General features: G+C 53.1%; 1 protein-coding gene across 1 annotated transcript in view; it reads left to right on the top strand.

Annotated features, from left to right (window-relative positions):
* The first annotated feature begins 3,413 nt into the window (after positions 1–3,413).
* DESI1 (desumoylating isopeptidase 1) overlaps positions 3,414–24,132 on the top strand; it is an 80,279-nt gene continuing 59,560 nt past the window's right edge. The window contains exon 1 of the mRNA XM_078683201.1: positions 3,414–3,594. Coding sequence (XP_078539327.1) covers positions 3,498–3,594 — 97 coding nt within the window. The 5' untranslated portion in view covers positions 3,414–3,497. The remainder of the gene's footprint in view (positions 3,595–24,132) is intronic.

The raw sequence follows: 24,132 nt of genomic DNA, 5'->3' as shown, positions 1-24,132 counted from the left end.
CCTGGGTTTCACTGGAGCTGTATTTCTGTAAACACTGTGGCTAAGGTGGCAGATAAGCATACAAGTTTGTAACTCACCGGAACACATGCACACGCTAAGACAGGTTGACCTGCATCAGACTGCGCATGCGTTGTGTCAGCGAGTTTAGACTGCCTATTTTAGAGTCAATTGCTGTGACCTACATAGCCATCGTGTTAAGGATATTCACCCATAGATCAAGCTTATTTGACTGGTAGGTTAGTGCATTAACAACTGATTCAATTAAGTGTACCAGAGTACACTAAGTGTCCCTTTGCCCTTCCTTATGTCGTGTTGACGAGCTGTGGCAGTCTTCTAGATTGATTCTTCACTGGTCTGGTAGGAAGATAGTTGAAACCCGAGGGACCGTTGCGTCGGATCGAGCGGGCTCTGTTCCTGTAATAGGAGTAATTTCTATTGACCGAGTTAGTGATCTTTCAAGAACAGAAGACCCCCCTTTTCTGACTAAAAGGTATTGTTATTTTGTTGGTAGGCTGGTCTAGGATCCAAGAAGGTTTTACAAGGGAGCAGCCGTTCCACTCTTTACTATCCTGGTATTCTGGAGAGGAGGATGTGAGCTCTGGTACTGGTGCTGTTTGTGTTAGCACATGGTGCAACTCAGCAGTGACTAGGTGACCCTTCCTTTCTTCTGGCTGCTTGACTTAAACTACATGTCATAAGGTCTTTTTGTGGTAGAAATGCCGAATGGAGATCTTTCCATTGTGTTTGCTGTGAGTGCGCACGTTGCACCCGACCCTGTTGTTTCCATTGCAGTCCACCGCTATGGAGTGGTCTAAAGCCAGAGTCGGTCGCTTATCTCTTGCTTCCATACTTTATATGGCACATTCTTCCCATTTGAAGGGAGCTTATTCTTTTGCACTGTTGATTTCTGTAACCTTAGGTCGTCTTTGGAGCGATCCAGTGATGAACAACTATGGGAGGGAATGAGGCTGTATGAATGACTGTAGGCCTCTTGATTCCCTGGTATGTGAGAGTAGTGCATCCATTGGATTTTTAAAGAAATTAAATGTAGTCAGGGAGTTTGGCTGTTGTTCTTGCAAATTCAGCTGGTAATGGGGATAAAGTGGGCCGTTGCCCCACTGGGGCTGCCGTGCCATTGTGAATGTAGTCTTAGGAATGCCATTATTTTCTGGTGCGCTAAGACATCTCTCCTTGTGCCTCATCTTTGTTGGAGTGACCCTTGTCCTCCCATATCTTATGTCCTCCAGACCAGTGGACATTGTCACTCTTTGATTGCTCCACCAAATCCTTCCCTTCACTGGAAAGAGTATTTGATTGTTGGCTAGAGAGTAGTGGTTAGATGGGGTTGGACTGGGACCGATAGTTAGTGGCGCTGGTGCTGCGGGTGCAGACTAATCTTGATAGCCTAAGGTTGTGTCAAGCCTTCAATAGTTCTTCAACTATTGACACTGGCCCACCCCTGGGGATCTCCTGAGGGTCTCCGCAGGGCTGGGCGAACAGCAAGAACTCAGACAGGGCGGGGGTGCACACAGCAAGGTGTTCGGAGGACCGCCTCCGCTTGCCGCTGGCTCAATCCTCAGGGGGAGCACTAAGCACCCCTCACACTCCTATCCTAGACTTCTTCTGGAGTGCGCAGGAGGAGGTTACGAATTCCCCACCCCTCCGATTCAGCGGTCTCTGATGGGGGCAATCACCTGGTGCCCCCGTGCCCCATTGAGGGGTGTGCCTGTCACCGTAGTCTTATTTTACAGAGCAGATGGAGGAAATCTCGAGCTGCTCCTTGCCTGCGGCCTGCTGCGATCTAAATGCTTAGGATGCCCTTCAAGTGCCCTGAAGTCATCATCAGCTGGCTCGCTCTGGCTGTTGGGCCTGTGCACCTGGGGCCAAGTTGCCAAAACCCCGTTGCCATATTTGTGAAAGAGCGAGGTGAGGGGGCAGGCAGAGGAGAAGGGCCGCCTGGTAGGGCCCACTGCAGCCCTCAGTAGATGGGCAAATTTGCCCTTCGCGAGCGGTGCCACCAACAATTGCAAACACCTTCGGCAGCAGGCAACATAATCCAAGGCATAGTGCAAGGGTAGCTCACGGGCGAACCCAGCCTCTGGGCATGTTGAGAGAGCCACCTACAACTGCAGCTGTGGGCGGAATGTCTTCGTCTCCATGTGGCATACTGTCCCTCGTCAGAGAGTAGCCTTGGGCAGGAAGGGCCCTTGTTGTCTAATTTACTGCTCTAACATGTTAGACAGCTAGGTTAGAGCAGTAAATGGAAATTTAGAAACAAAAGGTAAAGGAAGAAGCTCAAAGCACGAAAAGCAAAGTAGGGATAGGGTGACTAGAATTTTAAAGCCAAAAACCGGGACATTTCACGAAAATAGAAGAAGGACTACAATTCTACTTCATGCGAGCAGACAGTATGACAGCGCTCCTCAGCAGAGAAATACAGAACAGGCAGTTAGAACATACATACAATGCAATTTTTTAAACCCAGTAGCTTGCCTGGTAATTGGATTGCTTTCTTGAAACAACTGATAACTACCCCTTCTTTGTAAAACATAAAACGCACCTGTTGCAGCTTGCAGTCGACCCTCTCTAACAAGCATTGGCATAGCCAATAAGTCTCGATTTCGAGACCTTATAAGTATTCAGTTATACAGCACAATATCCTTGGTGCAACAACATCATGGCTAAACACTTATAAAGTTCCAAAGGCGAGACCTATTGGCTATGGCAATGCTTGTTTTTTTTTGCAGTGTCATTTTATGACATGTGCTACGCACCTTGCAATGCTATTTAAAAAAAAAACAGTAAAGACAAATTAAAAAGAATTGGCGTGGCCTTCGCGGACCTTCCAAATGTGCTGCATCACCGTCTTGTGAGCGTGGCCTTAATCCTCTCTTCCTGTTATTGCTGTGATTGGTTTGTGGGCAGGGTCTCGCTTCCCATCCTATTTTGTACCAACGCTACTCTATGAAAATGGTTTCACTTTGCTGCTCCTGATCAAAAGGTCATATCTGTGTCGGCATGACCTCACACCTTTTAAACCAATAGTGCTGGGCAGTTGCTTTGTGGGCGTAGCTTCACAGGCCTCAGTTTTATATACGTATCCTGTGGGCGTGACCTCGCTTCCCTCTTCCTATGGGTGCTGAGTCATGGGGATTGTGGGCGTGGCTTCGCTCCTAGTCTTTATTGGTGATTCAGAGTTCTACGGGCAGACAGTTTTGTCTTTTCTCATCGGTGATTCGCTAGAAGGTTATTCTGTGTAAGAAGCATTCTTGTATTTATTGGTTGCAAAGTCATTGTTGTGTTAGGAGTGGCCTCAAGCGCGTCCCTCAGCTGATTGGTTGCTCTGCTGTTCCTTGTGTGTGACGCCAACCTGCTTTCGGCTCTGATTGGGCAAATGAGTTCTTGGGGACGTGCTTTAGCCCGGTGTCGCTCTACCTGTCACTGTCTTGGGCTTCCACTCTGGCTCTGTGCTCCCTGAATCCTGCCGGATCGCCCCCATGCAGTCCCAGTCAGCCCCTGGGTTGCAGTCCGTCAAGCTCTACGTGTACGACCTCTCCCGAGGCATGGCCCGGCGCCTCAGTCCCGTCATGCTAGGTAAGACACCCACCACCGCTTGGAGTGAGGGCTTCGCGAGCCCGGGGGGCTGGGGTTCATAGGGAGAAAGATGATGGCGGATGGGTTAGAATAACAGAGGACTAGGAGAAGATGAATATAGTATTTAGAGAAAGAGTGGCTCAAAAAAGGAGGGATGAGAGACAGGCGAAGAAGGGGCTGGGGGTCTGGGAAAGGACATGGGTCGTGAAAAGTAGGGCCATCAGCCAGGAGAAGAAGGGGCGCAGAATCGGGAAGAAGGGCTATTTGAGTGTCATAAGGGAAAGGAAGTGGCTCGTGGTTTGTGTGCAGGCGAGCACAGCCTCTACCACGCATGGTCCAACCGGTACAAACACTGACACACCTTAGTGTCTTGTGGGCAAAGACCACGTGCGGTCTGAGACCCTTTTATTTATAACCTCTTGCCAAGTCCGGCTGGAGGATACTGCATACATATCTGGGTCGGTGGACTGCCCTGGAGTGTCCGGGTGGCTCACTACATCCCTTCCCAACTTAGCTCTGAAATTCACTCCGGGACTTTACCCACAAAGCCATTGAACCCAGTTTCGGCCTGGGATGAGGCCACAGATTGTACCGCTGATGTCACGAGAGATCTGGGCTACCTTCTCGCTTACCTTGTTCTTGAGACTCTCATCGCCCCTCTTCTCCTCTTGACTATTCCCTTGATGAACTGCCATGCTGTGGTTGATCCCGAGGCTCCTCCATCAATGATTGAGCAGCTACATCTCGGGTCCCCTCTTTCTTCTGACTCCTTTGACAAGATCTCTCCACTTTGTTGAACCGTGAAATATTGCGACTGACTGTTATGAGAAGTTGGCCTGGCATATGCTGTCCGCTATTCTAGTGCGCACCTTGCACCAGTCCAAACGACCCTTATTGATGGTAGGTTTAAGGACAACCTATATTGAAAGCTATCCTAGTGGTAGCTGTGGAGAACAGTCTTCAGGCTAAGTCTTGAAGGAATGTAAAGCAGCTTGTTTTACCAGTCTATAATCTTGTGAATGACCAAATGAAAGGAGAACCACACCAGGTGTATGTGTGTACATATATACAAATATATGTATTTATTCTAAACACATCCCTCTAGTCTCTTTAAGAGGCTAGAGGCAAAAGTACATTCAGTAAACTTATTTAGCACACAGTAAATTAGCACAGTATACGTTGAGCAATAGGGGAGTGCCAAACCATATATTAAGAAAGTGGTATAAGAACCATAACTGACATAGATACAAGGCCTAGAGCCTTTAGAACCACTGGGGCCACCAGGAACCACCCAAGGTGGTGACACAGGGGACCCACGGGGTACGCGTGCAGTGTATAAACACAGCCGCGAATCATTAACTTCTATGGGGAAAGTCGCGTTTGGAAATGTAAAGATTAACCCCTCCCATGCTCACGACGAGCTCAGCTTGTCATGAGCCACAGTGGACGTGTGCTCATGACGAGCTGAGCTCGTCATAACGGCCGCAACGCCTGCACGCGGGGCTAATTCCCCCGCTGTGTTGAACGTTCTGCAGAAACGGGTGTGGCCGTGACGAGCTCAGCTTGCCATGAGCACACGGCCACCGTGGCTCATGATGAGCTGAGCTTGTCATGAGTACCGGGGCGCTGTGCGCGCCCCCGCCCCCCAGCACAGCGGGGGAATTAGCCCCGCAGGCAAGGGGTTAAGGACACTTAGAAGAGGATTTGGAGCAAACCCATTTAGAACTAGGAGGTTCTAGAGTCAACACCCACGGGAGCACCGGAGTACTCGAGTTACCTCACCCAGGGAAGCCGGGTGCATAGGCGTATTTTCGTGTCGGGTTTCGTCGTCGATTTCAATGGCGGGCTGCTGCAAAGTGCTGCTGGTGACCAAGTGGAAAGTGTCTGGGTGGATCGGAGATGTGAAGAACATGAAAGCAGAGGGGACAGAGTCTGGATCACTTGCCAGTGACCAGGAAGGCGAAGAGCGGATGCCCACCGATGTCGGGTGATTTCAGGTGAAGAAGGTGAAGCTTGACTCTTCAGCCACGAGGACCAGGAGGCGTCGACGACGACCAGGTGCTGGATTCGAGCTGTCCCACGAAGGATGTTGAGTGCTGCGCTGTCGGTTTCCGGATTGGACCCAATAAGCCTTGGCTACAGCAACCCACGCAGAAAGCAGAGATTGGCTTTGGGACAGACCAGCAAGGTATGATGGACTCACCCTTTGGTGGGAAGTCAGGGCACGTCTGGAGCAACCAGGGAAGCCCAAAGGAAAGAAGAGTTACCGTCGTGGGGACCCACTAGTCGACGGACCCGGGATCGTGAAGGGGTCTTGAGCAGAAATGCTAGAAGCGGGCTCACGGAACACTCGTGGAGTGTAGGCCAACAATCGTTGGTGCAGATGGTGCTCGGGGCTTGGACTACAAGTAGACCAATGCACAACTTCAGGAAAGCTCGGGAAGTGGATACACTAGCAAATGTGCACCGTGTCCAGGAGTTCCAGTCCCACATCACTCGTGAGGGCTGCAGGTCTCAGCTTTGCTAGTATCTCGTGTCGGCCTCTGAGAAGTCTGGAGCTCCGTGTCCTGAGTCGCAAATACTTCGGGGTCCGGCGGGAGCCTTGGAAATGCAGACGGTCAAGATGCTTCTTTGGTGCCTGTTTGAACAGGGGAGTCACTCCTTTGTGGAAAAGTCAGCCCATAACGCACCGGATGCCCAGGCTGCTGGCGCAAGGCGCCTCTTAGTTCCCATCGTAAATAATTACCAAATAAAGAGACGGGCACTGGAAGCAGGAAAACAAGAACAGAGTTTATTTCTCATGAGGAGAGCCTGTCATTTCGGACACTCTCATAGTGTCTTCAGGAGGTGCTCTAACAAGTTTCTCTGAGGCTTCGTCTTTTATACACAGGTTTATGGCACACAGACATCCTTCATTACAATCAAGACATTGTGAAGTATGAAGATATTCCAACACGTGGCTACAGTAGGGGCCCTGATCCTCCATACAATAGGAGGGGGCTATCACGCAGCTGAGTGTTCTGCTGATTCTTTGGAATGTGTGCGCCTGATCGAATCTCAGGGGGTGGGGAGGTCATGATCAATAGTAGCCCCTTTCAAGAGAGGCGAGTGCATACAGTAGTGGGCAATAAACTGTATCCTCAGGCTAAGGGATGACCAGCGGTCCATGTAGACAATTAGGTTCAGAGGAAGAGGTCATCAAAGGAGAGATATTCATGAAAGGAAGGATCAGTGTGGAAAATCGAGCGTAGAGAAAAGGGTTTATCAGAAGAGGGGTATTCATGGAAGGAAAGGAGGTGTTGGTCAGGCGCGGGGTGTGATTCTCAGAGACAGAGTCATGCGGGAGGGGAGGGCTCATGACTTGTGCATGTGAGAGCGGGGGGGGCAGCCAGGGTGCGAGGGGGATGCTTGCAGGGTCAGGGAAGTGCGCCGACGATCGATCGTGAACAGGGAGACCATGATACCTAAAATGGCTGTTGTATATATGTGTGCATGGGTCTATGCTGGCGGGATAACACAGTCAGTGTTTTGCAATGTCCATTCTGCTTACGACAAGAGGTACAGTGAACACAAATGAACGCCGCTTATGTGTATATACATTGCCAATTTCAACAGTCGCCGCTTTTTAACATACGCTAGTACATTTGTGTTTACCCCAACTGATGGGGTGTACGTATAGCCAAGTGTGGCCAATGAAATAGCGTTTGTCAATGCTAGCAGATTGCATATAACCATATGTAGTCGCTATGATTGGCGAAATGTGGTACGTATGAATTTACATTTGTTGGGTTATTCGTACAAGTCTAGAGATCGACATAACACTTTAGTCGAGGGCAATCAGGAAAAACGTTCCGACATATTATAGACTCAGGTTCTGACTTTCTTTTCAATGACATCAACATACAGTAAAAAAGTGCTATATGAGACTTTTGGACTTGAGTGACCGATGAAACATTTTTGAAAGCAATAAAAAATAGTTGAGGGGGGGCGTGGCCAAGACAGCGATGTGAGCAGACGTGTCTCGATCGAGCTCCGTCGCCCCGCTGCACTGTTGAGCCTGTTTTAGCGTAGTTTCGGGGGTCATCTGCTCCTGAGGACCCCCGGTGCACTGCCGACCCTGCTGGCGATCCTTCTTGGCGGCGAATCGCGGCCGTGAGCACTCATGCGGCCACAGCGCACGGCTCTGGGGTCCCCGGCTCGGCCGCTGGCCGCCATCTTGCCGCAGGGCCCGCTGCCGAAACATCCGGACTAGCTCCCGAGAAGGAGACCGGCACAGCGGCCTGAGTGAGGCTCCGGAGCATTCTTAACCCAGCCTGCGGCTCCGATCCATCAGCGGAGCCGGTCTGACACCGGCTGCGGTGCACCGACGCTGTCTGCACCGGGCTGCCACCGGCGGGGCGAGCAGCGGCGGCCTGGACGCCGCATCCACGAGAGGCCCCGGCTTTGGCGGGAACAGCAGGCCCAGACCGGAGGAGTCGCCGGAGGCCCCCTGCCCGTGAGGCCCGACCACGACCCCATCGCTGGACACACCTGGTGAGCTGCAGCGCGCCGCCCTTACCCCCCCTTCTCCAACTCCCGGGGGGAATCCGGCGACAGCGGAGCTCGGCCGCGGGCCTACCCGCCATCTTGCACCCTGGGTGGAGGACAGCACCACCAGTGCGGACAGCCCCAACTTAGACGCTGCCCCGGACGCATACAGCAGCGCTTTGGGGAAGCGGCCCTGACGCTGCTTGCTGGCGCTGCCTGAGCCTCGGTGGGCCCCTGCACCACAGGACACTTCCCCTGACCGCCTCTCCACCACAACCCGGCCCTGCTGAGCCTGGTGAGCTGCAGCCCGGACCACCACCTTGCCACGGGCGGGCGGATCCGCCATCTTCTACCCCCAGGCACTGGGCCTCCTACTGCTGAGACGTGGGGACACTGGGAAGGACCCCCCTGATCACTCCTCGGCTGTCGCTGCAGAGCCGGCTGGGGGTCGCGCTGGGGACTGGCCCTGGCACAGTCGAGACCGGGAGGCTGCGCCACGCCACGAGCCATAGGAGGCTCTTCGCCTGTAAGCCCCGGGTCCTGCTTGTCGTGGAGCACCTACTGCCATCGCCCCCCTGACGCCTCCTCTACCTCCACGCTGCCTTGCCTCCCCGGCTGCGCCATCTACCTCCGCTCCTGCGACCTCTCTACGGCCTGGCCTTCTCTCGCCTGAGTGCGCTCCGCGTCCTGTTGGCGGACCGTCCAGGCTTTGGACTCGTGAGGGCCAAGGCGTGCACCGCCCTCTCTAGCCTCATGGACTTGAACCCCTGCTCGTGAGATCCGGACGGCTGGGAAGCGGGGCACCAGGGCGGCCTCACACAGCGTATCCCCCGCCGCTGATCAGGGATCGTCCACAGCAACTGGCCCTGCCCCCCACTGCCCTTTGCCGCCCTGAGTGGACCATGACCCGCGGCAAGGGGACCAGGCCGGACCCCCCGCCCACGACGACCAGAGGAGCATCAGTGGCTTCCATGTGGGGCAAGGCGGGTTCGCCGTCATCATCCGGGGGGCCCTCATCGTCTTCAGGGGGGAAACCCCCACCGCCAGCCGACTCCCCACCGGTGACGCAGGCCTTCATGTCCTCCTTCATGGCTGATCTGAAGACTGAGATTGGCTCCCTCAGGTCGGAGGTCCATACATGCGTCAAAGAACTTCGCAAGGAAGTCACCGACCTTGGCGACCGGGTCGATGGCCTGGAAAAGACGGTCGATTCCCGCACCGAAGACCTGGAGCAGATCTGGCGGAGGGTGGCGACCCTCGAAGAACAACATATCCAGCTCCAGATTAAGCAGGAGGACTTGGAAAATAGGGGACGCCGCAACAACCTCCGCATACGGGGTGTGCCACTTGGAGAAGAGGGGACTAATACCATGGCCTACGTGGCCCTACTCCTGCAAGCGGTGTGGGGCGAGGAGGACGCCCCCCCGCCGCGCCTCGACCGCGCACACCGAGTCTTTGGAGCGGGAGGAAAAGCGGGTCCCCTGCCCGACATCGTCACCAGGCTTCATTATTTCACTGAGAAGGAGGCCATTTTGAAGGCGGCTAGGGACAACCCGGACCTGAGGTACGAAGGCCACAAGATCCAGATCTTTCAGGACCTGGCCCCCTCAACCCTCTACAGACGAAAGGTCTTCCGCCCGATCACGGAGAGACTCCGGACCCTCAACATCTCTTACCAGTGGGGCCACCCCTTCGCGCTCATCTTCAGGTGGGAGGACAAGCGCAGGGCGCTCAGGTCCTATCAGGAAGCGGCACAACTGCTAGGCATGCCGGAGTCCCCGGATCACAGTCCAACCCGACCTCCCCACCTGGAGAAGGCCCCTCCACGCTCGGAATGGTCCACTGTGCGCAAACGTCGACGGTCCCCTCCGGTGGCTGCACTCTCTGCCTCACAGACCAAACAGGACATCATCGCACACATCCGCTCTCTTGAGGGCGACCGCGAGGAACAGGCCTCCCAGCTCCTCGCTTCTGGCTCTGAGGGTGGGGATCGCCCCTCGGCTACGGAAGAACACTGACCATTGCTATTGTGCTCACAGATGCCCTGAACATGCGCTCGCCCATTGGGCACCCCGATGTGTCCTCATGCATCATGGAGACTTCACCCCACTGTTCTTGGAAAAGGGGCTTTCCCCCTCTCACTGGCAGGCCACATCCGTGGCTCTCCCCCCCCGCCCGCGGGGGTCTGAAGGAATGGACGATATCTTTTGCCTCCTCCAGGCCATGTACTGCATCAAGGAGCCCCAGCGCCCCACTGGCGCCTGAATGGACCAAGTGGTCCCACGGCCCGACACGCCCCCGAACTACCTTGGAGCAGCGGGGTGGACGGGCTCTGAGACGATTCAATCTTACTCCACTTACCTAGCTCTTCGCTTCCCCCCCCCTTTGTCCCATAGGAAGTGACATTCCTGAGTTCATCCAAACCCTTGGGTAGAGGATGTCCGGTATCTGGGACAATGTACACTGGCCCTGTTGGCCTGTTTTGGTTTTACTTCTTCTCTGCGCCTTTTCTCTTTTTCCTCTCTCTCCTCTTCCTACTTTACCCTTCACTGCCCTCTCTTATCACTCTTTCCCCGCGCCTGCGAAGGGGTGGCGGGGTGGGTCCCGTGGGGGTTGGCGCGCTGGAGGCGAGATGAGGCTGCCGCTGTCCTGTCTGCGGGTGGGTCTGCTATGTTGGGTCTTGCGCGACTCCACACCCCCTTAGTGCTATGACAGCGAACATCCCTACGCCCTTGAAGGTCCTCTCCCTCAACGTCAAAGGGCTCAACTCCCCCAACAAGCGTAAGCAGATATGGCGCTACCTCCTACACCACTCCCCTGACATTATCCTCCTCCAGGAGACGCACCTTCTCAGGGGTGACATCAAATGCATGGCGCACCCCAGATACCCTACACAGTTCTGGGCATCCTCTGACACCAAGACAGCGGGGTGGCGATCCTCTGTAGGGCTGGCATTCGGCGGGGACCCGTGAAACCCTTCAAAAGCGCTGACGGGCGTTTCCTCCGAGCCACGGTACAGATGGGACGAGCACAGTTCACTCTAGGATGTGTGTACGCACCCAACCAGTCGCAGGACAAATACCTCCAGGCGCTTCTGCGAGAACAGTTCCCATCGGGCGACAGTAATGTGATCCTGGGCGGCGACTTCAATCTTGTCTGGGACCCTGAGCTAGATCGGGCGGGAACCCCCTTTAACGGCGCGGGAGCAATGTCCTCTGCCCTTAGAACGCAGCTTACAGACCTGGGACTAGTGGACGTGTGGCGCTACCACAACCCGGGGACCCGGGACTATTCCTTCTATTCACATTCCCATCGGACATACTCCCGAATCGACTATCTCTTCACCTCCCTTGAATTGGCCCGAGACTCCTTAACTGCCACTATCTCCGACATTTCCCTGTCGGACCACGCTCACGTGGAGCTTTTGTTGCAGGACCCCCTGACCCGTGCCACTCGTGAGCGCAGATGGGCGCTCCCGCCGAGGATCCTCCGGGATCCGGACGACGTCGCCAGCATCTGAGACGCCATAGACTCTTACTTCGCCATCAACGACACCCCCGACCTGCCCTTTCACACGGTCTGGGATGCCTTCAAGGCCACCATTCGGGGCCATATCACCTCCCTGGCGGCGGCGCGGAGGAAGGAAGCGTTCCAGATGGAAACCGACCTGGCTAGCGAGATCAAGCAGGCGGAGTCTCGGGACCGGGACTCCCCTTCACGGGCGTCAAAGAGAACTCTCGCCATTCTCAGGGGGCAACTCCGCGCCCTGCGCACCAACAAGGCGGAACACTCCCTACTAGCGCTTAAGCAACGGTATTACGAGGGAGGGGACAAGGTTGGTCGTCTATTGGCCGGCAGGCTGCGGGCACGCGCAGCTAGGGCCCACATTGCCAATGTCAAGCGGCAGGATGGCACCAGTGCCACCTCAGAGAAGGCCAAACAGGCCGCATTTGTCGCTTACTACTCCTCCCTGTATGCTGAGGAGCCCACCTCTGCGGAGGCGCGAGAGGCCGTTCTCGCGGACTTCGGGGGGTCTCCACTGTCCCCTGCTTGTGCGGCCACGCTGGAGGGGCCCCTGCAGGAGGAGGAAATAACAGAAGCGGTCAAAGACCTCCCTGTGGGGAAAACCCCGGGGCCGGACGGCCTGCCGTTGACCTTCTATCGCCTGTTCTTGACCCAACTCCGCCCGCATCTGCTGCGGCTCTACAGCTCCTTCTCTGATACCGTTGGCCCATCCCCTGATATGGGCCTGGCGGAAATTGCCCTGATCCCCAAGCCTGGGAAGGATCCCGACCTGTGTGCCTCCTACCGCCCCATCGCCCTCCTTAACACCGATCTCAAGATCTACACTAAGATCCTGGCCAAGCGGCTGGACCCGCACATGCCGGGATTAGTGAACCCGGACCAGGTGGGATTTATACGGGACCGTCAGGGAGCCGACAACGTTCGCAGGCTGGCACACCTAGTGGGTAAGGTGCACCACTGGAAAATCCCGGCCTGCCTCCTTTCGCTGGACGCAGAAAAGGCTTTCGACCGGGTCGACTGGACCTTCCTACGGGCGGTCCTCACGAAACTTGGTCTTGGCCCTATCATGATCTCCAGGTGCATGGCCCCTTACCTTGGGCCGCAGGCCAGAATTCGGGTCAACGGTCAGCTGACATCGCCGCTCTTGATCCACAGGGGCACGAGGCAGGGATGCCCGCTTTCGCCGCTCCTGTTCGCTCTTGCGGTCGAGCCATTGGCGGAGCTGATTAGGCGCACTCCTGATATTCATGGTATCCCCCACGGAGGGCGCTCTAACAAGGTTGCGCTATTTGCGGACGACCTGATTCTTACTCTTACGAATCCTCGGGTCTCCCTCCCAGCGGTGCACGAAACCCTCTCATTGTTTGAGCAGGCGTCCGGCCTTAAAATTAATCACACCAAATCTTGGGCGCTTAACCTCACCATCCCCGAAGAGGAGGTCTCCCTCCTGAAGGGGGTCTCACCCTACCGTTGGGCGGATGACCACATTCAATATCTGGGTCTAGACCTCACGCCCCACCTCGACTCGTGGTCCCCGAGGAACTGGGCCTCTTGCCGCAAGGAAGTCCTGGCGGACCTGCGGAAATGGAAACCTTTGATGATTTCCTGGCTGGGGCGGCTCAACGCTGTCAAGATGTCGATCCTCCCCCGCATCCTGTATGTCTTCCAGTGCCTCCCCACCCCGATCCCGATTCACTGCATCAGAACCCTCCAACGCGACCTCACGTCCTTCATATGGGGGGGCAAGCGGCCCCGGTTCTCACAGAAAGTCCTCATGGAGCCGAGAGACAGGGGTGGACTGGCCTGCCCGAATCTCCTCCACTACTATTGGGCGGCGCATCTCCGGTTCGTGATCGAATGGGGTGCACGCGAAAGCGACAAGCACTGGTTCCACATGGACCGAGTGGTCACGGGACGCACCATTATGGGACCTACCATGGCTACCGCGTGTGGCGCGCTCCAGAAGTGCATATATGGCGGTCCCCACAAGGACGGTTCTTGAAGTATGGGACAGAGTGGCAGTGCCCAAGGGCCTCACCACGTTCCCCTCTCCGCACACCCCCATTGCAGGTAACCCGCACTTTCCCCCTGCTGCCCAGACCCGAGCCTTCGAGAGTTGGACTCAAGGAGACTGCAGGGTCGCAGGAGATCTTTTTCTTGGTGGGTCGCCTAAATCGTGGCTGGACTGCAGAGATGAATTTGGCCTTCCTCTCACCGCTAGCTTACAATATGCGCAGCTACGCCACTGGCTCTCGGGGGACGACATGTATCAGGCTGCTACCAGGGCATATACCCCGTTTGAGAAGTTGGCACGCTCCCTCGGGGGATTGAAACGGCTCATCTCCCAGATCTACAACATATTGCAACACCCCGTCGCTCCGCCTGCGCATCCCTATCAGAGGCAGTGGCGGTCGGTGACTGGCGCTGATATCACGCCATCTCAATGGACTCGGCTCTGGAACGACATCCCCAAAACCTACCGCAGCATCCCACAGAGGGAAAACGCGTACAAGATGCTAACACAATGGTACTACACTCCCCTGAGACTCAGCAAAATGTTCCCCACTTCCTCGCCGCTGTGCTGGAGGTGTGGCACTGCGACTGGTGACTTCGTACACATCTGGTGGTCGTGCCCTACCCTAGCTGTCTTTTGGAAGGAGGTCCTTAGTCACATTAAGAAGGTGCTGGGTTTTCCCCTCCCTGAAGAGGTTTGCACACTCCTGCTGGGCATTCGACCCCCCACACTTAGGGCCCTCACGCGCAGCGACTGGATCCTCTCCCTTCACATGTTGGGCGCAGCCAGGCAACTCATTGCTCTATACTGGAAGCGGACTGAGGCACCGCCGATAGCCTCTTGGTTCGTGCGCCTCTGGCACGTCCTGACTATGGAGCTACTCACGGCGCGGATACAATCACGGGGGATACGCTTCAAGGCAGTGTGGGAACCTCTCGTGCGATACCTGTGCTCCATCAGTTATGCCCGCCACATGCCTCCCAGGCTCCGCGCCCTGCAATTGTTTGAGGATGCCCTCATCCCTGCTGACCCAAACAGGCTAGCCACCTAATCGCTTCCCCCAGTGCCGATTTGCGCTGTCCATCCCATATTGGCGACTGCAGTCACGCCCCCCAGATCCCTCTCCACCTCGCTACTACTCACTCCTCCTCTGACTTTTCTTCTTTCCTACTTGCCACTCTGGCTTCCACCCCTCTTTGGGGCAGTTCGGCCCCTGTTGGGCCTTTGAAAATGTGGCACCATTGCTCTCTCTTACGTACGCACCTCCCCCGCACACCGACGCATTGCCGTCATCTGACCACCTCTTGTTATACTCTCCCCTAAGCCACGCGGCCGGCCCCTCCAGGGGTTGTAGGCAGAGCGCTGTGTTAATGGTTCCACCTCCCCCGGTTAATACTGCCCACTGGTCTTTTTTTTTCTGCGCGGCCGGCCCTGAAATGGGGTTGTAGGCTTATCGCTGTGTTCACAATAAAAACAGATTTGAACAAAAATAGTTGAGGGAGGAATTCAGTTCGATGTAAGCAACTAGTCAAGGGGTGGGTAGAAAGTTCAGGAAGGGGGGGGTCTTTGTCGCAATGTCTTTTAACAGAGTCCGTCTTCTTTTGTTGGCGCTGCTGAGCACCGGCGGTGGAGCTATAGGTCCAGCTCGGATTCATCCTTACACGTTGCAGGGTGCGATCAGTCCTCTGCTGTTAGATCACAGTCCTGTTTCCTAACTTATTTTCTTAGGGGTGCCTCAAGCTGGGCACCTGCGTGTCTTTCTTTTTCCGTGGCAAAACCTCATTCTATAGTCAAAAGTTTATGCGAAAAAAAGGGTGATGTTGTTGAATAATCAAGGGAAGAGAGGGCGGAGTGGGGCCAGATCTTTGAACACACCAAGGGACCAAGGGAGCAAAGGACAACGAGCAGGCAGGCCCATCAGTCGGACTCAAAAGGGGACGGGGACTTCAGGCACGAGTGGGTCAGCAAGTCGAGGGCTTCAAGGCAGCCCTTCATTCCTTCATCTGCCGAGTTTGAAAGTTGTGCCTCGTCCCGCGTCTCGTTGCTCTGCGGCTCCACCTTTGGTTGCGGTCACATGTGCTTCATGATCTGTGGCCAGGCTGTGCGTCACGTCCAGCTCCTCTCCTCCGGTGATTGTATCTTTGAATGGGTAAAAAACAAGTTTTTAGAAAAATTGGCAGGAGAAGACATTTATACATCTCAATTCCGTCCTCAATCCTGCGTAGGTGGGGGGATATGTTCATCGATCACAGTCAGAAGTCATCACTTATGGAGTATGTAGGAGGGCATTTCTACTGAATTGGTAAACCTATTCGGCGTTCATTCGTGACGTACGTGGGGGGAAATCGGACTAGGTACTGACAATCTTACATTTCCCTTCGGGGTCGGCTAAATCTTGCAAGCAGGGGTTATCATCACGAGGGGGGGCAAAGACCAAACATGCTTTTCTTGGGGAGTGACGGTTAATCAAGGTTATTAATTGTGCTTCGGGGATAGCTGATATGGAGCCGGGGTCAATCGGGAGAAGCGAGGACGCTTTGGACATCCGCACTTAAGTGCAGAGGGGTGGGACAATCTGGGCATTGGGGATCGCATTTCTGACGAACTGACAAACAGAAGACCATTGACGTTATAGTCCCCCTATAAAAAGGCCAGATTAGGGGACGTCAGTCGTCTGACCTGTCCTTTCTTTCATTACCAACTCGGGTTCTATCGTTTTGCAGAAAGGAGAGGTAGTAATATGGCAAGTTACAATCGTTTTAGTTCCTGTCAATTTTGCCGAACACCTTTGTGTTCGAAGAGACCCAATTAGGTTCGTGCCGGTGGGGCACAACGTTCTTGCACAAAGGGGGGGGGGGAAGGAGAGGAACGGGACAGGGGGACCCTCAGAGAGAGAGTCGCCCGCACTCTAAACGAACCATTTGGTGAGAGAGAGAGAGAGAGAGAGAGAGAGAGAGAGAGAGGGGGGGGTGGGAAGGAGAGGAACGGGACAGGGGGACCCTCAGAGAGAGAGTCGCCCGCACTCTAAACGAACCATTTGGAGAGAGAGAGAGAGAGAGAGAGAGAGAGAGAGAGAGAGATATTGATTGATTGATTGATTGATTGATTGATTGTCGGCTGCCTTCACTGGATGTTGTGGTTGCACACACTTACACCTCTGCCAATTGGTCATGAACTAACCTGGTCGGGCTAATGCTCACGGTGGGATTTTTCGAGTCATTTTAGCAAATGTGTTTCCAGGCCGAGACAACAGTTGGTGTCAATTGGAGAACAATGGGGCAGCTTTGAGTTACATGTCTATGAGGATGCGAAAAAGGAGGTAGTAGGTTTTTAAATATTGGCAATATTCCTAGTCCTCTCGGCGGAGGATACTTGTGTAAACCTTACCTCGGAATATTCCTTAAACGTTCCCTATTTAGTTAAACGTAGGAATGTATTCATTATTGTACGTCATTTTTGGTTGCATTATTCGGAGTTTGTCGCGGTTAGGTACCATAATCAAACCCTCCTTCCCGTCTCTCCGTCCGCTAGATCACCATTTTCGTACATTAATCGACATTCCAATGTGACCTGCAGAGAGAGGAAAAAAGAAGGGGGCAGGGGCTACATTGATAGACACATTAGCGCGCATAAACCCAGAAAGGCTTTTACTTACTGCATACTCGGCCTATCTCCACGGGATGCAGTCCCTGCCAACTGGGCGTTCAAGCCCAGGTGGACCGTTAGTGTGACTTTTCTTATACAGGTAGTATATAAAGCATAGGCTAAATACCAGGATCATTAGCGGTTGCTTTTGGCTGTATAAAAAGGGAAAAAATACACAACTAAAACTTGGACCCCTCATATCTGCAATATCGCTATATATTATATCTTTTAACCCTTAACTAATCGAGCTGAATCATTTCACCTGTAATTCAGTTATATCGGAAACAGGGGTCATTTATTCGAAAGTACCAATTTACACGTGACAACTACGTAGCTTTTCAAAAATCTTTAATAAAAAAAGGCCAGTGCATAAATACGGGCCTACAACCCAGGGGGGCTGGCTAGAACCGTACATGTGGGAATACTTATTAGTGGAAAACCTAATGGAGTCGGTGGTTGTTGATTTCATACTAAAAGTGCGACAAGTACAATAAAATCATATCAAAACTTCAGTGTGAGCAAGTATCATAAGCGTTGAAATTCGAACTTTCAATAATCACTATGCGCCAAAACTTAACAACAATTCATTGTCCGAATGTTCAATCGGTACCCATCTCATGTCAATTCATTGTCCTTCATTGTCCGAACACATAATCAGTACCCATCCCATATCAATTCATTGTCCAAACTGAAAGTACACATCCTATATCAATCCATTGTCAGAACATATAATCAGTACACATCCTATATCAATCCATATGTTTAAAAACTACATACATATCCCATGACACCAAGGCTGAGCAATCTGGGTACAATAAGGAGTTGAAAGTTTCATTTGTACCAGCGCCATTTTGGGTGCAACCAGGCAGATCCAGGCATAGTCTAAATCTCCACTAACTCGTGGTTGGCCCAGAGCCTCTTTCGGCAGTCCAAAAGTTCCGTTAAAGGGCAAAAGAAAGGATCGGTGGTCTGAACCATCAGTCAAAGGGGGGAGGGAGGCAACAATTTTCCTACCGGGTCATACTGGGTTTTCACCGGAACTGATCTGAACTGTAGTCTGCAGGATTCTAGTCATTCAAACTGAGGCTGGCGTCAGCATGGGAGCGTCGACGTCTTGCGGCTACATTTTCATCGTTCCGTGGGCAATCATGGCAGTCATTCCCCATCGGGGGTTTCTGCGGGGGTCGGAGGCCCCCGCGGCTCTCATAGAATCTTCAAGGTCGTGGAGAACTTTTGTGATGGTGGAGTCAACAAGTGACCGGGCCATTCCTTCATGCTGGGCCCGCTCTTGCAGGGTCGACCGCCATTTTGAGAGTTCGGCAGCCACCGGCAATCGCGGGGTCAAATGAGCAGACAGGCTCCAACCTGCCGGGCGAGGCGTCGCAGCATCGCCACAGTGGACGAACCCTTTGACGGGTGCGAGGAGCGTTGGGGGTGCAGCTGGGGAGCCTTCACCTGGGGAGGTGGGAGAGGCTCGTTCGCGCCGCCTCTCCCTCCCGGTGCACCCCACGGCGTCTCGCTTGACATTTGTTATGGCCGGACCAGGTGATGAGGACGAGGGGGGGGGATCGGAGGCATGTGCAAGACATCCCCCTCCAGGGTTGTCGCAGCCATTATAGAAGAAGTGGCGCCTAGTACGTTTCGGGCCGGGCCTCCGGTTGATGGTGGCCGGATGCTCTTCGCCACGGCCCCAGGAACGGGTCCCTTGGTTCATCCGGGGGACAGACCTTGGCGCATGGTGCTGTTTTCAGGCTATTCGCGTAGTGGCCTCTCCACCCCCAGGCCTCTTATGGAAGACGGTCCAGACTGTCTGAGAGAGGGGGGGTCGGGGGCATGGACATTCCCCCCTACAACTCTCCAGCGTTGTCGCAGCCGCCACCGCGGCCGGATCCCGTCGGCCCCGGCTTCCCCTCAGGCCCACCTCATGCGATGACCTCCGGCCGACGGCTGGCAGCAGGACCCGCCCTACATGTGTTGAAGATCTCGTCTTCCGGCTGGGCGTAGCCGCAAACCTGTTGCACTTTGGGAGTTTCCAGAATGGGGGCGGATGTCTGCTGACTTGTATCTTTCCCAGGTTGCCGTTATTGGGGCGTGGCAGGCGGTGGGACAGACATGTTTGGAGCAGTGAGGGGCGATGAAGCCTCGTTGCCTCGTGGCCGTCGCAATGTCAAGCTTGGCTTCTCTTATCATTTTCATGTTTCTTATTACGGGCTTATTTCTAACGTTTCTTGTTTCTAGGACAATCATATGTTTTATCATTAAGTATTGTTATCGTTTCCTTATTCGTTATTTAATAAAAATTTCATCAGTGGCCTACTGATTTCGTTTTCCTATTCCTTTCTTTCTAGTTTGTTTCATGCTAAAGTTTCTGTTAACCGGATACAGTGATCACTTCGTTATTATTGCATATGTCCTTTTCACTAGGGGTGCTCTCTGGTCGGGCCAGATGACCTACCTCTAGTAAATGGTCCGGGTGGAACTGGTTTATCAATCAGTGGGGAGTAGATAGGCATGACAGATTACAACGGGGGACAAAGGTCCGCATTACCTACCCTTCACTACTTGCAAAGACTAGACAGAGTATTTCTTTTCTATGTTATTTGCAAACAGAGAATACCTCCAAAAAGAACAATTCCAAACAGTCAATGTTCGGACAACCAATCAATCAATGAGGAACGAAATAGGCACGACGGGTTACAATGGGGGCAAAAGCCTGCGTTACCTACCCTTCACTATCTGCAAAGGGAGAGAGAATATTCCTATTCTTCCCCGTTTGTAGGCAGAGAAGATCCTTAAGAGAACCAACTTCGAACAATTCAATGTTCGATCAAACAATCAATCAATGGGGAGAAAAATAGGTATGACGGATTACAATGGGGACAAAAGTCTGCATTACCTACCCTTCACTATCTGCAAAGGGAGACAGAATATTCCTATTCTTCCCCGTTTGTAGACAGCGAATGTCTCAAAGAGCAACAGAGCAACCAATCAATCAGCGGGGAGAAAAATAGGTATGACGGATTACAATGGGGGACAAAAGTCCGCATTACCTATCCTTCACTATTTGCAAAGAGAGAGAGACGTTCCTATCTGTCGCTGTTTGCAAACAGAGAATGTCTCCAAGAGAACCAATACTTCAAGTAGCACCCAAGGCTAAATGAACCAATCAATAAACAATACCAGTATCTAAATACCGTTTCCAATATCAATAATCAATCAATCAATCAATCAGATGGATAAAGCCATCCTACCAATTAGACGTAAAGACGTCCTACTTAACCTTACCCGGACCGGACCGTGTGGACAGTTCTTCGCCTTCCTTTTTCCAGCGCCCGATCGTTCTCTTTCTCCATGTTTTTACCGCAGCATTCCTGTGGGATTCCAGTCAGGACATTAGGTCACTTGAGAGAGGTCCGTTCGGAATCGGTGAAGTTCATTCAATCGGCAGCCGGACGAGGGCCCTCTCAAGGCAGGTGTACTCCAATCATTTAGATGTTCACCCCATCGTCTGGACCTCTCTTACCGGACCTTATGTCGCTGATGGACCCCGCGTTGGGACGCCAATTGTGGAAAAGTCAGCCCATAACGCACCGGATGCCCAGGCTGCTGGCGCAAGGCGCCTCTTAGTTCCCATCGTAAATAATTACCAAATAAAGAGACGGGCACTGGAAGCAGGAAAACAAGAACAGAGTTTATTTCTCATGAGGAGAGCCTGTCATTTCGGACACTCTCATAGTGTCTTCAGGAGGTGCTCTAACAAGTTTCTCTGAGGCTTCGTCTTTTATACACAGGTTTATGGCACACAGACATCCTTCATTATAATCAAGACATTGTGAAGTATGAAGAAATTCCAACACGTGGCTACAGTAGGGGCCCTGATCCTCCATACAATAGGAGGGGGCTATCACGCAGCTGAGTGTTCTGCTGATTCTTTGGAATGTGTGCGCCTGATCGAATCTCATGGGGTGGGGAGGTCATGATCAATAGTAGCCCCTTTCAAGAGAGGCGAGTGCATACAGTAGTGGGCAATAAACTGTATCCTCAGGCTAAGGGATGACCAGCGGTCCATGTAGACAATTAGGTTCAGAGGAAGAGGTCATCAAAGGAGAGATATTCATGAAAGGAAGGATCAGTGTGGAAAATCGAGCGTAGAGAAAAGGGTTTATCAGAAGAGGGGTATTCATGGAAGGAAAGGAGGTGTTGGTCAGGCGCGGGGTGTGATTCTCAGAGACAGAGTCATGCGGGAGGGGAGGGCTCATGACTTGTGCATGTGAGAGCAGGGGGGGGGGCAGCCAGGGTGCGTGGGGGATGCTTGCAGGGTCAGGGAAGTGCGCCGACGATCGATCGTGAACAGGGAGACCATGATACCTAAAATGGCTGTTGTATATATGTGTGCATGGGTCTATGCTGGCGGGATAACACAGTCCGTGTTTTGCAATGTCCATTCTGCTTACGACAAGAGGTACAGTGAACACAAATGAACGCCGCTTATGTGTATATACATTGCCAATTTCAACACCTTGACCCCAATCAATCAATCAATCAATCAACCGAATTTGTATAGCGCGCTACTCACCCGTAAGGGTCTCAAGGCGCTGAGGGGGGTGGGGGTCGCTACTGCTCGAACAGCCAGGTCTTGAGTTGTTTCCTGAAGGAGAGATGGTCCAGGGTCAGTCGTAGGTGAGTGGGGAGGGAGTTCCATGTCTTGGCTGCCAGGAAGGAGAAGGATCTTCCCCCAATGGTGGATTTCCGAAATCGTGGGACGGAGGCGAGGGCGAGGCTGGCGGATCGGAGCTGGCGGGTGAGTGTGTAGAATGTGAGGCGGCTGTTGAGGTACTTCAGGCCCATGTCGTGGAGAGCCTTGTGTGCGTGGGCTAGGAGTCTGAACGTGATCCTCTTGTTGACGAGGAGCGAGTGCAGGTCTTTCAGGTGGGCAGAGATGTGGCTGCGGCGAGGGATGTCCAGGATGAGTCGTGCTTATGCCAAGGGATATTCTTACGTCTTCTAGTCGTGTAGAATGTCGAAGTTCCAAGATATATGTTGCAGAGTTTCATCCAGGTGTAATCTGAAGTCCCAAGGACTGACGTCCCATACTTCTACTAAGAAAGGGGGTTGGACATACTCTGGGCACCCACCTATGGGAGGGTCTGGGAAGAGGGGTGGTTACACCCATTCCCTTTGTCCAGTTTCGTGCCAGAGCGGGGGATGAGTGCCCCTGCAACCGGTTTGAACTGGGATATGCACAGGGACACCAAGTGTGCCCCCAGCACTGTCTGAAAAGCATTCTCTGAATGCACCCACCCAGCCCCACTACACTAAAGCCTGTCTGGGAGGTGGTTACGCCTCCCTGTGACAGGAAACCTATTGTCCAGGCCTCCCCTGCTGGAGTTTCGTCCAGCAGCAGGAGGTCAGGCCTGTGTCTGTGGATGCCAGGGCTCTTAAAGCTATTACTGGTTAGGTCAGTGTGTTCATGTCTCTCTTTCTAGAAGGGTGGAATTCTACCCCCGCCGCCAGGACTGGCGGGAGGGGGGGGGGGGATTCCAAAGTGTTTGACACTAAACACGACATGACATGTTTCCATGCAGCCATTCCAAAGTTAGCATTTACCGCGAGGTTATAATGCACTTAAGAGTATATGGTCTGGCTGCATCACAGAACAGCTTCAGAGAATAAATTCCGAAAGCTGCAGAGGGGTCATGCTCATGCATGGGCACCCTCTCACACAAAACCAAGCACTCTGCCTTCAGGATTGATAAGGCCTGCCATAGGGGGGACTTATAGGTTTGTATGTGTCAGTGATTAAAGGTAGATATAGGTAACCTATATCTTAGTAAGGGGTGCATGCACCACCTTACCCAGGCTGCAGTAGCAGACCTGTGGTGCCATTTTGGAAGGCTTCCCAGGAGTGGCATAATACATGCTTCAGCCCCTGGTAGGCCTCTGGGGTACCTATGTCCTTAGTACCTAAGGTACCATAATCTAGGTACTCACAAGGGTAACGCAGTAACCAATCTGGAGCATACCTAAAGTACATGCAATCATTTTAGAGAGGAAGTAGCAGGGCCCCAGCCAGACTAAAGTCGAAAAACAGTGAAACACCAGCAAAAAGTGGGGGTAACCATAGTAAGCAGATCCTACTCTCCTACAACTGTCTCCTCTCCCTTTTTAGCTGACATCATCGTGCCTTCCACTCTCACTGTTTCTGATACTCCTGGTTCAAATGGTGTCCTGAACTTCCATCCAGGCCTGCAGTCTCTTAGGAGTACATGATCTCCATTCTCCAACTGTCTTGAGGCTGCTCTCCAGTGAATACTTTCCCCAGTATTATTTTGGCATCGCCTGTTCTGAGACCCATCTGGATCATTCCCTGGTTGTCCGTTCCAGATGTACAGGAATCATGCCGCTTCTGTGCCATTTTAGCATCAAAGCTCATGGGGGGCATTGAGTAGTGCAATGTGGTGTTCCTTTGTATTTCCCCTCGGAACCGATGCAGGCTGACATCTGGGCTGGTTCCTTCATGCATGGCGATGCGTGTTGTTCAGTGTCTGCATGAAGCGCCTGACCTCCCCATTCGCTTGTGGCCACTGTGGGGGTAATGCTGTGATGTCTAATGCCAAGATGTGAGCAGATCTTGGAACGTAAACCCCTGAAATGGAGGACCGTTTGCTGTTTTAAATTTATCGGGAAGGTCGAACAGGGCAAATACCTTTTCTATGTCTGGTGCCACGTTTACAAAAGGCTTCGATTCGACAAGCTCTACAATAGGATATTTTGAATGGCTGTCCAGGATGACCATGGTGAGTCTTCCATCAGGGAAACTGCCATAA

This window comes from Lissotriton helveticus, chromosome 1_1 (genome assembly GCF_964261635.1).
Source record: "Lissotriton helveticus chromosome 1_1, aLisHel1.1, whole genome shotgun sequence".
Lineage (NCBI taxonomy): Eukaryota > Metazoa > Chordata > Amphibia > Caudata > Salamandridae > Lissotriton > Lissotriton helveticus.
This window is presented reverse-complemented; position numbering and strand designations above follow the sequence as displayed.